This window comes from Macadamia integrifolia, chromosome 9 (assembly GCF_013358625.1).
Source record: "Macadamia integrifolia cultivar HAES 741 chromosome 9, SCU_Mint_v3, whole genome shotgun sequence".
NCBI lineage: Eukaryota > Viridiplantae > Streptophyta > Magnoliopsida > Proteales > Proteaceae > Macadamia > Macadamia integrifolia.
In genome coordinates this window covers 21395781-21408365 of record NC_056565.1, presented here as the reverse complement: position 1 = coordinate 21408365, position 12585 = coordinate 21395781, and the positions used below count along the sequence as shown (strand labels likewise).

General features: G+C 40.0%; 1 protein-coding gene across 1 annotated transcript in view; it reads left to right on the top strand.

Annotated features, from left to right (window-relative positions):
• LOC122088137 overlaps positions 1–12585 on the top strand; it is an 84376-nt gene that overhangs the window by 45589 nt on the left and 26202 nt on the right. Inside the window, exons 16-17 of the mRNA XM_042657298.1 lie at positions 5603–5779; positions 5901–6089. Of these exons, the coding sequence (XP_042513232.1) occupies positions 5603–5779; positions 5901–6089 (366 nt within the window). The remainder of the gene's footprint in view (positions 1–5602; positions 5780–5900; positions 6090–12585) is intronic.

Here is a 12585-nt window from a genome sequence, read left to right as displayed (position 1 = left end):
GCTGGTCCTAGAGTTGGGATTTGATACTGAGGCACGTATGAGACTTTATTGTGACAACAAGGCCGCCACAAGCATAGCCCACGACCCTGTGTAACATGACAGGACAAAGCACATAGAAGAGGATGGACACTTCATCAAAGAGAAGATTGACTCTGGTTACATATGTACACCTTATGTGAGGACTGGAGATCAACTGGTTGATATCTTCACAAAGGAGCTCCTCCATGATCAGTTCAGTACTTCGTTGTCCAAGCGGGGAATGCGTGACATTATTCTCCAGCTTGAGGGGGAGTGTTAGAGATTAGGTTCGAAGGGTAATTTGGGAACTAGTTATGTTACTTGTTTTCGTATATTGTAATTCTACTTTTTCCATTTTTACCTCCCTAGGGAGGTGTATGTAATTCCATCTAATATATTAGCGAAACAATATATGTGTTAGAGAGACAATTCTCTCAACACAACATTCTACCATTATTTCTCTCCTTCTTCCTTTTCTTCTTCAACCCTATTCTCCCATCATCTTTTTCTTCTTTTTTGCTCTCTTGGTCTCACAATCTTTGCATTCAAACTTCTTCGACTTCCCTTTGACTTGATTATTGGCACCCCTTTGGAGTTCTTTTCCCCGTGGTGGGAGCCAAAGCTGTGTACTCTTCTGGTCTTGTCAGAGATACTATAGTAACGTAACATATATTATCTCCAATGGTGCTTGGGCCCCACAATCCCTTCCTCCCCACTCTTCGACATCTACTCCTCCTGCCCATCCCTCTAGGTCAGAGCATAGTTATTAAGGCAGTGAGGTGACCGAGGCGTTTCAGGGTCTTTTAGAGCGCCTTAGCAATAAGGCGGGTATAAGGCGTCGCCTTATTAACTAAAGTATTCCTGTGTAATTTTTTTATAAAACCATTCTATTTGACTCAAATCCTAGTTGAATCCTACCACTTATATGCTAAATAAATATTAAAGGTTCATACTTCATACCAATGCAAGATATTCATCTTCATCAATCACCATTCATCAATCATCATCATGATGATCATAACATATTAACATATAATATAAATACATAATTATGAAACAAAATTATAAATATAAAGAAAAGAAGACTTTAAATATACAAATATTCATTACTAATATGTAAGGGCCCTACTTTGATCAATCCCAATAATGTTCAACTGCTAGGTATGAGAAACACACAGCTAACGTAAGAGGAAAGAGAAACACACAACGTCTCTATCACGATAAGTCAAAAGAGAAGACACTATCTGCAAAATAAATTTCTGGAAAGCAGACCCTGTGGAAAAACAGGAATCAGCTGTGTTTGAAGAAACTGGTTCTTCTCATAGTAACTGCGTTTTGGCCCCAAACTACACAACCAGAATTGCCCCTTTGTTTGAACACACTACCGAACTTTAGGACCAAAGGTTCAGAAATGAGGGAGATTAAATTCCTCTCCCTCTGTCCAATCTACCAATCAAAACAGAGTATAACTAGTAAATACAGAAAATTCCAAACGATTGAGGAAGTATAGGAAGGAGAAATCGAATAAACAGAAGAAAAGAATTATGAGGCAAGAAGAAAGAAGGGGAATAACGGTAAGGGTGTGGAATGATTGTACTACGTCAGTAAGAGTCTTACGACTCTCACGGTCACACCGTAGGTTAAAAAAAAAGAAAAGAAAAAACTATTAAGACTTGAGAGTCGTAAGATTGATGAATAGATGAAGATGAAAGAAGAAGAAGGGAGAGAAAGAAGAAGAGAGAAAAAAAAATACTCACAAAGAAGATGAGAAAAATCAGAAAAATAAAAAAATAAACAACATACCTGGAAAGAGGGGAAGGAACCTTCGCCGGAGGCCGCCAGAGAAGAATCGAAGAAGGAGGGACCGCTGGAGTGCTTCCCCGTTGGCTATGGAGCGATTTGGGGTTTTGAGAGAATATTGTGTTTTTTTGGTAGAGTTTTAAGTCATTAGCTTTTGATCTAGTATATCTCATGTGCATCAAAATTTATGCACCAGCCAATCATGAAGTCTATTTTGCAATATTCATAAATCAGCTGTAAAAACAAATCTTTTTTTAAAAATCCAATAAGGCGTCGTCTTAGGCGCCTTATAAAGCCTTACAGCATAAGGTGGTCGCCTTTCATACCCAACATAAAGCGGCTTACTGCCTTAACCTCTCTCGAGCGCATTAACGCCTTACCAGCGCCTTAATAACTATGGTTAGAGGTGATAGAATTATCTGGACCCCCGATTCTTCAGGTACCTGCAGCTCCCCCTCAACTTGGGATTTGATTCGGTTGCGCAAACCTTTTGCCCCTTGGCACAAAATTGCTTGGTTCAAACATATCCCATGTCACAACTTCAACGCTTGGAGAGCCCTCTCTAGCTCCTCCCGACCTAGCCTTTTCTCATTTACAGGCACATTCATTTCTCTTCAGCTTGCTGCCTTTGTTGGAATGGGATAAAAGATTCCGACCATCTCTTCTTCAGTTGCTCCTTCTCCACCTTTGCTGGAAACAAGTTCTTTCTAATTGTTGGCCCCATAGTCATCGCATTCTCCTCCTTCAGAAAGAGTGGTTATGGGTAGACATGACTTTTTCTGGACACTCCATCTGTGACACTACTGGGAAGCTTGTCTTCTGCGCTACTATCAACCATATGGATGGAATGTAATCTTCAAAGATGGACTTCCTACTCTAGATCCTGTGACAAAATTTGGAATGCCATCTTTCTTTATGTTCGTTCGAAGCTCTCTCTGCTCCCCCATTTTCATGTAAGGGACTCCCCAAGGAACAGAGCTCACATTCCTATGTCCTGGGCTTTGCTCTCTTCCATTTCACAGCCCCCTGTTCTTGGTGCTTTGTCCTTTGCTCTTAGCGTCTTGTTTTCGGTTTTTTCCCCTCGGGGCCTTGTAAATTCTCCCCACTTATGTAAGCCTTTGAAGGAGTGAAGAGGTTAATTTATAAGGTGTGGCTAATGTAGAACTAGGATTGGAAAGGCCAATCCAATCTCAAACCGCAGGATACATATCAAAGAACAACCAATAACCAAGGTAGAACAGCAATACAAAACAGATCAGAACTAAGGAAGAAATCAATTCTGGAAATCAGGGCTATCGATTCCTTCCAGAAGTGAAGGTTTCTGAAATCAGAATATAACCAACTGTAAAGGGTATATTAGGTATTGGAATAGTTCTTTAAACATATCCATAAACATGAAGAAATATCATGGGAAACAACAGAGATCAGGACTGCACTACCGATTCTGGTTTCAAGTCTGTAAATTGGGTAAAAATCACTCAAGGACAAGGATAGGGTGATTTTGAATATCTCACAAACTACAGGTCATAATGACTAGCAAATTGGGTTGAGTGGAGTACTAGATGGGAAGGATGATCGGTCTTAGTTTCAGCCAATTCTGATGCCTGAAACTGTTTCAGGCAGCCAAACACCAAAATAGATGCTTCTGAATTTCTGGGCAGAACTGAGGGAGGGAATAGTTTCAAGTACCTGTAGTGCATGGACTGATCTATAACTTCTTGCATGGTTGAGAGGAGAAGAAGAAGAAGATAGCTTGAAGAAGAAGAACCACTGCAGAGAGTCTATTGGATCAAACACCAATTCCATCAGCCTTAATCAAACACAAGACAACTCTTCATGGAGAAGACAATAGCAACAACCATTAATTTGTTTATTAAAATCGTTCCGAGCTTTACGAGTCTCCTCTTCTTTATTTATAATATTGATGGGGAAGGGAATTACAAAATAGAAGGTTCCTTAAAAGGAAACCTTAATTTAGTCTCCTAAGACAGTACTTACTAAAAACTGGAATTAGGAACTGACTGACATTAGAACTAGCTGAAAAAGGAAACCAACTACTAATGACTTGACTCCTGAGAAAACAAATATAACTTAAATTGAACCCAACTATAAAGGAAACTAATGTAACGGGAAATAAATCAGTTAATCCCGTATGCAACCATTATACCCTAGTTTTAGGCCCATGAAAGTGGCCTATTACACTCAAAACACATGGGATCAAAGGCCCAACATGTATGAAACCCAACCCTAGGCTTATTCCTAATAAAACAAGTCTGTTTCGATGATGAATCTCCATCAGTGGCTGGGTGGTTGTGATTTTGGGGAGAATAATTGTGTTTATTAAGGTTGTGTTACTGGGAAGAATGTATGTATTAAGTAGGCACTGTATGTGATGTGGGAGTATCTAAGTGGAGTTATTGCTCTTCTTTCTGCCCCTTTGGTTCTAGTCCTTGAGTTTCTGGTGCAAGTTGTTTCTTGCTTTAAACCTTATCTTAGTTGTAGACCCTATAATTATCTCCCCTTCTTCCTTTAATTCTTTTTTTTTTTTTTTTAATTGAATTCCCTTTTAATTTTGTATTCTTTAGAAGTAGAAAGAATATCTATTCTCTTCTATTTTGTGCTTCTCGGTACCCACATAAATTGATATTAGAGCAGAGCCAAGAATATGGTTGTTGACTTTGTAGCCAGATTTTTTTTTACCATCTGGTATGGCAATTGAAGTTCTTATCAGTGACAGGCATGAAGGGAATCTGAATCCGATGAAGTTATTTAGGGAGATCTTGTATGTGATGGATTCCCTAGATCACATATACTCTGGATATTTTGAAGGCAGCTTTGTTATGGAGTTTGCATGTGAATGTGACCACAATGATTCCAAGTGCAATATTGCTACTTTGGATGCTTTTCAAGTAGTTCTGGGATGGTATTGGGTTTAGGAAGAACATGATTTATTAGTCCAATTTCCTCTCAACCATGTTGTGGACAAAGTGTGCAACAAATCAATATCTTAGGGTAACTTGTGTGCAATTTTCAAATTCCGAGGTTGAAGAGTCATCACAATAAGCAAAAACTGCTGGAAATTAGGAAGCTAATTTTACTTTTTCTGGCGGAAGTTTTGAAAAGCTTTCTAATGAAGTATGTGATGAAAAGACAGCTAGAGTAGGAGCACAAAACTTTGAGCCAGCTTGTTAATGTGGAAAGGCCATAACGTACAATCCCATTTGTAGGTGCTGGGACATGGGGAATGAGTTGGTCCTAGCCTTTGGCATTTATGAGCATCTAGACATCTGTAGATCTTTTCTTCCTTTATTACCTCAATCTCTGTAGCAATTTTTTTTTTTCTTTTTGGAATTTCCTTGAGAAACTTCTCATTGTTGGTGTTTTTGAATCGTGCTGGTAATTAATCTCTTTCTAATTTCAATTACTCTGAATGTATCTGAAGTTCATGAAAATCAACCCATGTCATGTGATGCTTTCTAATTAGGCTATGAATCGTTCGCAATTATGGGTCTATATTAGCTGAAGGGTAAAATTATCTAGTTGCAGCTGTGTATTGATCTTCGTCATCTCTTTCCATACTTTGCTAAACCTTTTAAGTGTCAGATTCTTCTTGCGATTGATCTTTCAGTTGGGTTAATTGTCAAATAGGAAGTTACACATATGAAGGATATTAGTATAATTTATAGGAAATGTGCTCTGTTATAATGTTGTAACCTGTTGACGTTGATACTGCACTTACCAATTTTTGTTTATATGGATCTTATACATGAATTTTATATTCCAGACATGCCTTGTTGGAGCTGGACCAGATGGGAAACATACAGCCTTGGAAGCAGTCACAATTGTTCTTGATTTACCACCACCACAGCCTGGATCAATGTCGGGACTTACATCTGTGGATAGGGTGTCTGCATCTGATCCAAAAGCAGCACTAGCATTGCAGAGATTAGTGCAGGCAGCTGTAAGCATAATCTTCACTATTTTTTTTTCTTGTGTAATTAGTATAACGTCTGAAAAGAAAGCTCGTGTCTTGTAGTATTCATTGAGGTGTTTATTCAATATTATAGTGACTATATATGCAGGTATGGTTCCTTGGAGAAAATGCAAATTATGCTGCATCTGAATATGCTTGGGAATCAGCAACCCCTCCTGGTACTGCATTAATGATGTTAGATGCTGATAAAATGGTGGCTGCAGCCAGCTCTCGTAATCCTACTCTTGCTGGTGCATTAACTCGGCTTCAGAGGTGTGCTTTCAGTGGGAGCTGGGAGGTATGCATTTACACTTAGCTTCTCTCTTTCTCTCTTCTCGCTGTCTCTTTCAGTTTTCTGTGTGTTTTCATGTCGTATCATTTATAGTTTTGTTGCTCATCCATTTGATACATAAGCATAATTGTCAAGGGGTCGCCTAGTGGCATCTAGGCAGTTTGCCTGGGCCCTAGGTGACTGTCGCCTTATTGAACTACATATTGTGTTATATTTTTAGCACTTATTTATGCCAAATATCATTTAAATAAATATCTGTCTTTACTTAAGATAATATTCATAAATAAGCAAATACCCCCTATTTGAATCCAATAAAAATAGTTTAAAAATCAAATTCCAAAAAGATAAAAAGACAACCCCCCAGTCCAAGAACAAAACCTAGATTTTTGGTTGTAGAGGCGATTTTCAATTTTCTAATGCTGGGTTTTTTCTCAATTCTGAAATTTTTATAAATTTTATCATGGTAAAACATTGCTAAAAAGCAAAAGTCCGGTAAAAATAATCTTTATCTTAATGGTCATAAATTATTTTCATTTAGGCGATTTTAATAGCATTCGTGCACTTTAAAATAAGTTTGACTGGAACATAACTTTGTCATTACAACTCAAATTTAACTAATCTCTCTAGCCCTTGGAGGAACATCATTTGGTTCAAAGGCCTCATCCCCTACCACAGCTTTATGGCCTTGCGCATGATTTCCAACTGCCTTCTTACGCAGTCTTACTTCATTTACCGCCACATTCCAATCCCCCCTTCTTGGTGTCTTTGCTGGAATGGAAATGAAAATATTAATCACCTTTTCTTCTCCTGTTCCTTTTCTACCTGTTTGGAAGAGAGTACTTCTGAAGTGCTGGCCTTCAAGATCCGTTGTCCGGTTCGATATGACTTTCGTTGGGGCATCTATTTGTGGTACTGTTGGGAAGCTTGCTTTTTGTGCCACCATGAACCATATTTGGATGGAGAGAAATCTTCGTAGATGGACTTCCAACTTTTGCTCCTTTGACATGATTTGGAAAACCATCTTCTTTGATGTTAGCTACCAGCTGAGATCCCTCCGTCATCACTCGTCCGAAATACCCCAAGGAACAACCTCATTGTTGTCTCCTAGGGTATCCCCCTTCTACTTTTCCTCCCACCCCCATCCCTAAGTTTAGTTTTGTTTTGTGCTGGGCTCTTGTGGTGTTGTGCAAAGGCTTTATGTTTGCTAGTGCTGTATTTTCTTCTAGGGCAGGTTGGCCTCCCCCCCTCTCTCCCTTGTATATTCTTCTCGTTTGCAATAAATTTATTTAATTATCCAAAAAAAAAATAGTCTCATGTAAAATTAAATCACTTGACAAGTCAAAATTATTATTACAAGTGCATTTCTCTAAATGTTGATTTTTGATGACTTAAATGTGACTTAATGTCGATTTTTTATGCTTTAACATGATTTAATGTTAATTTTTTGTGGGTTGATGTGGCTTAATGTTGAATTTTTAGATACAAGGTATATGAAGCATACTAAATAACGTTTGAAAGAAGGAAAACAAAAAATAACACTTGGTCGCCTTGTTTGCCTTAAGGCAGGTGACTTGTCGCCTAAGCGCATAGGCAACCCTCCAACGCCTTGGCGCCGTGACAACTATGTACATAAGTACTAATGCACATTTAGTCAAGTTTTCTTGATAATTAGTGGAGAACGACTGATACAAGTGAGTAAGCAGACTGAGATTGAGGAGAAGATGGAACAAGGAGAAATGAAGAATTGGATCAGGTTCAACGATTTAAGTTCACTCTCACTTTGACCTAATGCTCGCGAGAACAAGAAGAACCCTATCATTGTTGCCGCTTGGAGCAGCCGCCGGGCTGCTCCCCCCACCCTCCCTCCTCCTCCCCATCCTTCCTTTTCTTCTTCTTCTCTCATCCTCTCCCTCTCCCTTGCATACTCTGCTCTTCTTCTTCTTCTTCTTCGGTCTCACATGTCCGGGAGGTCGTGATCCACCCTAGCCGCCTCCCCATTCTTTCCACTACCGTCTTTGATCTGATGATGGTTTTGTCGGGATCCTCCTGATCTTCCCTACTAGAATCACTGGCTCCTTCCGCCGGCGAGCTCTAGGCCTATCGCTGCTCTTCCTCGAGTTGCTACTTTTTTTGAGCACAGCTAAGTCGCTGTCCGTTCCTCCGACCTGCTCCCGAAATGACTCGTTGGCTCCTCCTCCCCTCTCCTCCCCTCCTCCGATGCTCGCTGGGTTTGTTGGCGCTCATACTTGAGTCGTTGCATTGCTCGAGTGTGCTTCGCTGCCGCTGACCTGGCCATGTTCTCTTCTGGATCCATGGCAGACCAACGTTGTCCCGGATGATTTTGGTAAGCTCTTTGCATGGCTTGCAACCTGTAAGGTTGCCAGTGATGCTCGGCCAATAGCCGCCTCGCCGATACCCTCCGAAAGGCCGGTGCCCCCCCTTCACTGCTGTCTCCTTCGCGAGGCCAGATTCACATTTGGCCGTGGCCCTCCTCAAGGCTTGCGCCTTGCCGTCGTGCCTGCCTTTTCCGCCGGAACACCGGTTCACATCTTAATAGCTGGAAGTTGAAATGTTGAGACCTGTTGGTAGGGTTTGGTGCAACCCTACCTCCAAATTTCCTAGTTTGCCCCCTCCTCCTTGGGCTTCTGGGTTCCTATTCAGCCTATGTGGGCTTTTGAATTGTAGGTTGTTGGGCTTCCGACTCTTAGTTTTGGCCTTGTGGCCCTTGTGTTGTTTTAGACATGTCATTTGTGACATGTCTTCCACTCCTCAAGCCCACTGAGCCTTGGTTGCTGTCCTTTTGGACTTTGGTTACCCTTATAGGGTTTGTAATCTCCCTTAGGGGATATATTTTCCCTCCCCCTTCTTTTAATGCATTTATTAATTCGCCAAAAAAAAAAGAAAAGAATTGGAGAAGAGAAAAATGGGAGAATGCTTGAGAGGGAAGATCAATTCCCTTCTCTAATATTACTAATAACTCAAAAACGAAGTTCATGTTTACCCCTATATAGTAACATATTGTCCCACAGGTACAATTTAGATATACACTTGCCAAAATTCCCTTATTTAGCATTCCAACACCCCCACCACATGTCCTATTGATGAAAGAATGAGAGAGAGATTAAGTCAAAATTAGATCCCACACCTTCCATTTATGCACTCACATATAGCCATAATGCAAGTGAAAAGATGAAAAAGTCCTTAACATACGTTACAATAGATTCAGGTCGATCCATCTGGTTGGGTCATACCGTACCATAGGGTCTACGCCCTCGCACCCGCTTACTAGATGAGATCAATGATGCGCTCTGAGGCCCAAGCTCTCTGCTACCATCACAGTCCTCACAAAATTTCTCCTTCGGGTTGTGACCATAAATGTCAGAGCAGGATAATCTTTGAAACAAGTACAAGAATTCCAGACACAAACAACTAATTGAAAATGTGTCGAATTAATTTCTTTTACTTGACACAAAGAACTAATTTAAAATTTGTGGAATTAATTTCTTTTATCAGCATATCATTCAATTGTTTTGCTTTCACAAAGTTTGTGCAGATACATCTAGACTGATGTTTTCTTTGATAAAGTGATGATCAACTTAGGTATGCTTGGCGTGATAATGTTGGAAGGGATTGAGATATGCTAATAGCAGCCTTTTTTTGGATGAATAACTAATTCATTATCGTAGAAAGGGAAAAACTAAATACAAGGGACAAGGGAAGGTGGAGAGATCACCCATTGACGACCCTCGATAAAAGGGATACAATGGGGATGGCGCCCCAGGGGGGATTCCAACAGCAGGAAAAAGCTCAACACTAAATAGGGGGGAGACAATTGTTTGAGGGAGGCCCCAGGAGACAATAATGAGCCTGTTCCTTGGGGAGTCTCTGACCGGCTTCAAACTTAAGCAGGGAAGCTTATGGCAGATATCAAAAGAGATGGCTTTCCAAATCTTGTCAAAGGGGCGAGAGTTGAGAGTCCATATTCTAAGATTATGCTCCATCTAGATGTGATTGATGGTGGCACAAAAAGCAAGTTTTTCGGTAGTGTCATAGATAAAGGAACTAGAAAAAGTCATGTCCCTCCAAATCCATTCTCTACAAAAGGGAAGGGGAAGTCTTCTGGAAGGCCAACAATTGTTGAGGAGAAAGGGTAGGAGTAGAAGAGGTGATCAACGTCCTCTGTGGTATTCCAATAGAGGCAGCTAGAAGAAGGCACCTTGATGTGCTTGTAGAGAAGGAAGGACTGCGTGGAAAGGCAACTAGTGATAGCTCACCAAGCGGTGAAGTTGTGAAATATGCTAATAGCAGCCTTATTATCATAATATAACCTCATAGAACTATCATGCTCCAAACCCAACTCTTGGATTAATCCCTTCAACCGCAGTAGCTCATTAATTTTTATGCACGACTCCAAATTCTACTTCGGCACTTCATCAGGCAATAATAGACTGTTTCTTGCTACTTCAACTCAGTAATTTTTCACCTACAAAGGTGCACTACCTCGTTATTGATCTTTTATCAGCAACCGATCTAGCCCATTTTGCATTTGTATATGCCTCTATCCTTAAGTGATTGTTTTGGTGAACAACAAACCTTTTATTGGACTTAATTTCAGATACCTTAGAATGCGATACATTGCTTCTATGTAGCTAGTTCTGGGGGCATGCATAAACTAACCAACGACAACAATAATATTTGCTATATCTGGATGAGTGGGAGAAAGATATGATATCTATTTGCATCAAATGGGATGTCCACTTTCTTCACCAGATTTGTGGTTTGGATCAACAGGGAATCTTTGGATTTGTAACCTGATATCCGTCTCACCTAGGAGATCCAACATATGATTCCTTTGACAAAATAGATCCCCTTTTTAGATCTTGATACTTCAATTGCCAAAAAGCATTTTAGAGTACCTCTTTGATCATTTCTAGTCCCCACATTTTAGAGTACCAAGATAAACAATGCAAGCTGTAAGTTTGCCATTGTGCCTTTTTGTAAATAGAGTTGATTAGATTGATTTTGAGTACACTCATTTCCCAACATGGTTTGTTTGAATTGGTCAAACCAAGCTCTTGATGATTGTTTAAGACCATAGAGAGCCTTTTTCAGTTGACACACCTTTCCTTCAGTAGTAGGAAATCTGAATCCGGAAGTGGACATAACCCAGTGCAGCTTGATAGAACAAAGCACATTGAAGTGGGCCGGCATTTCATCAAAGAGAAGATTGACTCTGGCAAAATTTGTACACCTTTTGTGAAGACAAGTGATCAATTGGTAAACATCTTCACCAAAGTACTCATTCCTCACCAGATCAAAATCCTCTTGTGCAAGTTGGGAATGTATAACATTTATTCTCCAGTTTGAGGGGTAGTGTTAGAATTTATGTATTTGGTGTACTTTAGGAACTGTTTTACATTATGTTGTCCTAAGTTGTATTTCTCTTTTTTCATTTACCTCCCTAGGGAGGACTAAGTAATTTCCCTTAATTACTTTGAACCTAATATAGGTGAGAAGAGCTTATTGCTCTACCATGCTTTTGGACTCTTCACTCTCTTTCTCCTCTCAACTTCTCTCCATCTTCTTACTGCCTCTCTTCTCTACTTCTCCCCCATCTCTAACCCCAATCTCTTTGATTTCCAACTTGTATCAGACCTTGTCATTTGATACAAACATTTTTTGAAACATAAGTATCGTATTGGACTTTATCATATTGATACCGATATGTATCGACATATATGATACGATACGGTCTGATACTTTAAACCCTACTTCTCTGTGATGGCTCAAATCAAGAGGTTGCACTCACACACTCACACATGCATACAAAAACATAATCTTATGTGGGAATTGGGAAGACTTTTCTTGTAGTGATGGTGTTGTAATGGTCTCAGGCTCAACAACTATTTCTGCCAGATTGAGGAATGATTTTATCATTCAGATATTGGATCGATGATAAATTCTCTGGATTGAACACATCAATTTTGGCGGCCCATCTCAAATATGGCTTGTCTTGTGGGGCTTTTTACATTGTTTCTTCAACTGATGCAGTCAAGACTGGTCGATTGGGCTTTGATACACATTCTTTTGGGTCTTAGATGGGTTCTATGGGCCTTGAGCGGATTAATTTTAGGTTATGTATTGGATTGGCTCTTAATCATAAAGCCCATAAAGTGGGGGTATGGTCAATACACGAGATTAGTAGTTAAGAGAGTTTGAATTGGATTAGATAAGTGCCACTTGCAAGAGAAGAGGCTGCAACTTTGACGAGTGTCTCCAATATTGACAAGTCTCTTGCATTAGAAGACCAGGTTCATGATAGGATGCCTTTTGGTCAAGTATTTGGGCTTACATTTGATCCCTCCTAGGTTGATTGCTCATCACTTCACTCCTATTCTAGATCTTCTGAGAAAGAGGCCGCAATTTTGGAATGGCAAGCTTCTCTCTTATGCCGATTTTCTTGAGTTGATCAAATTTTTCCTCCAGTCCTCATACATCTATT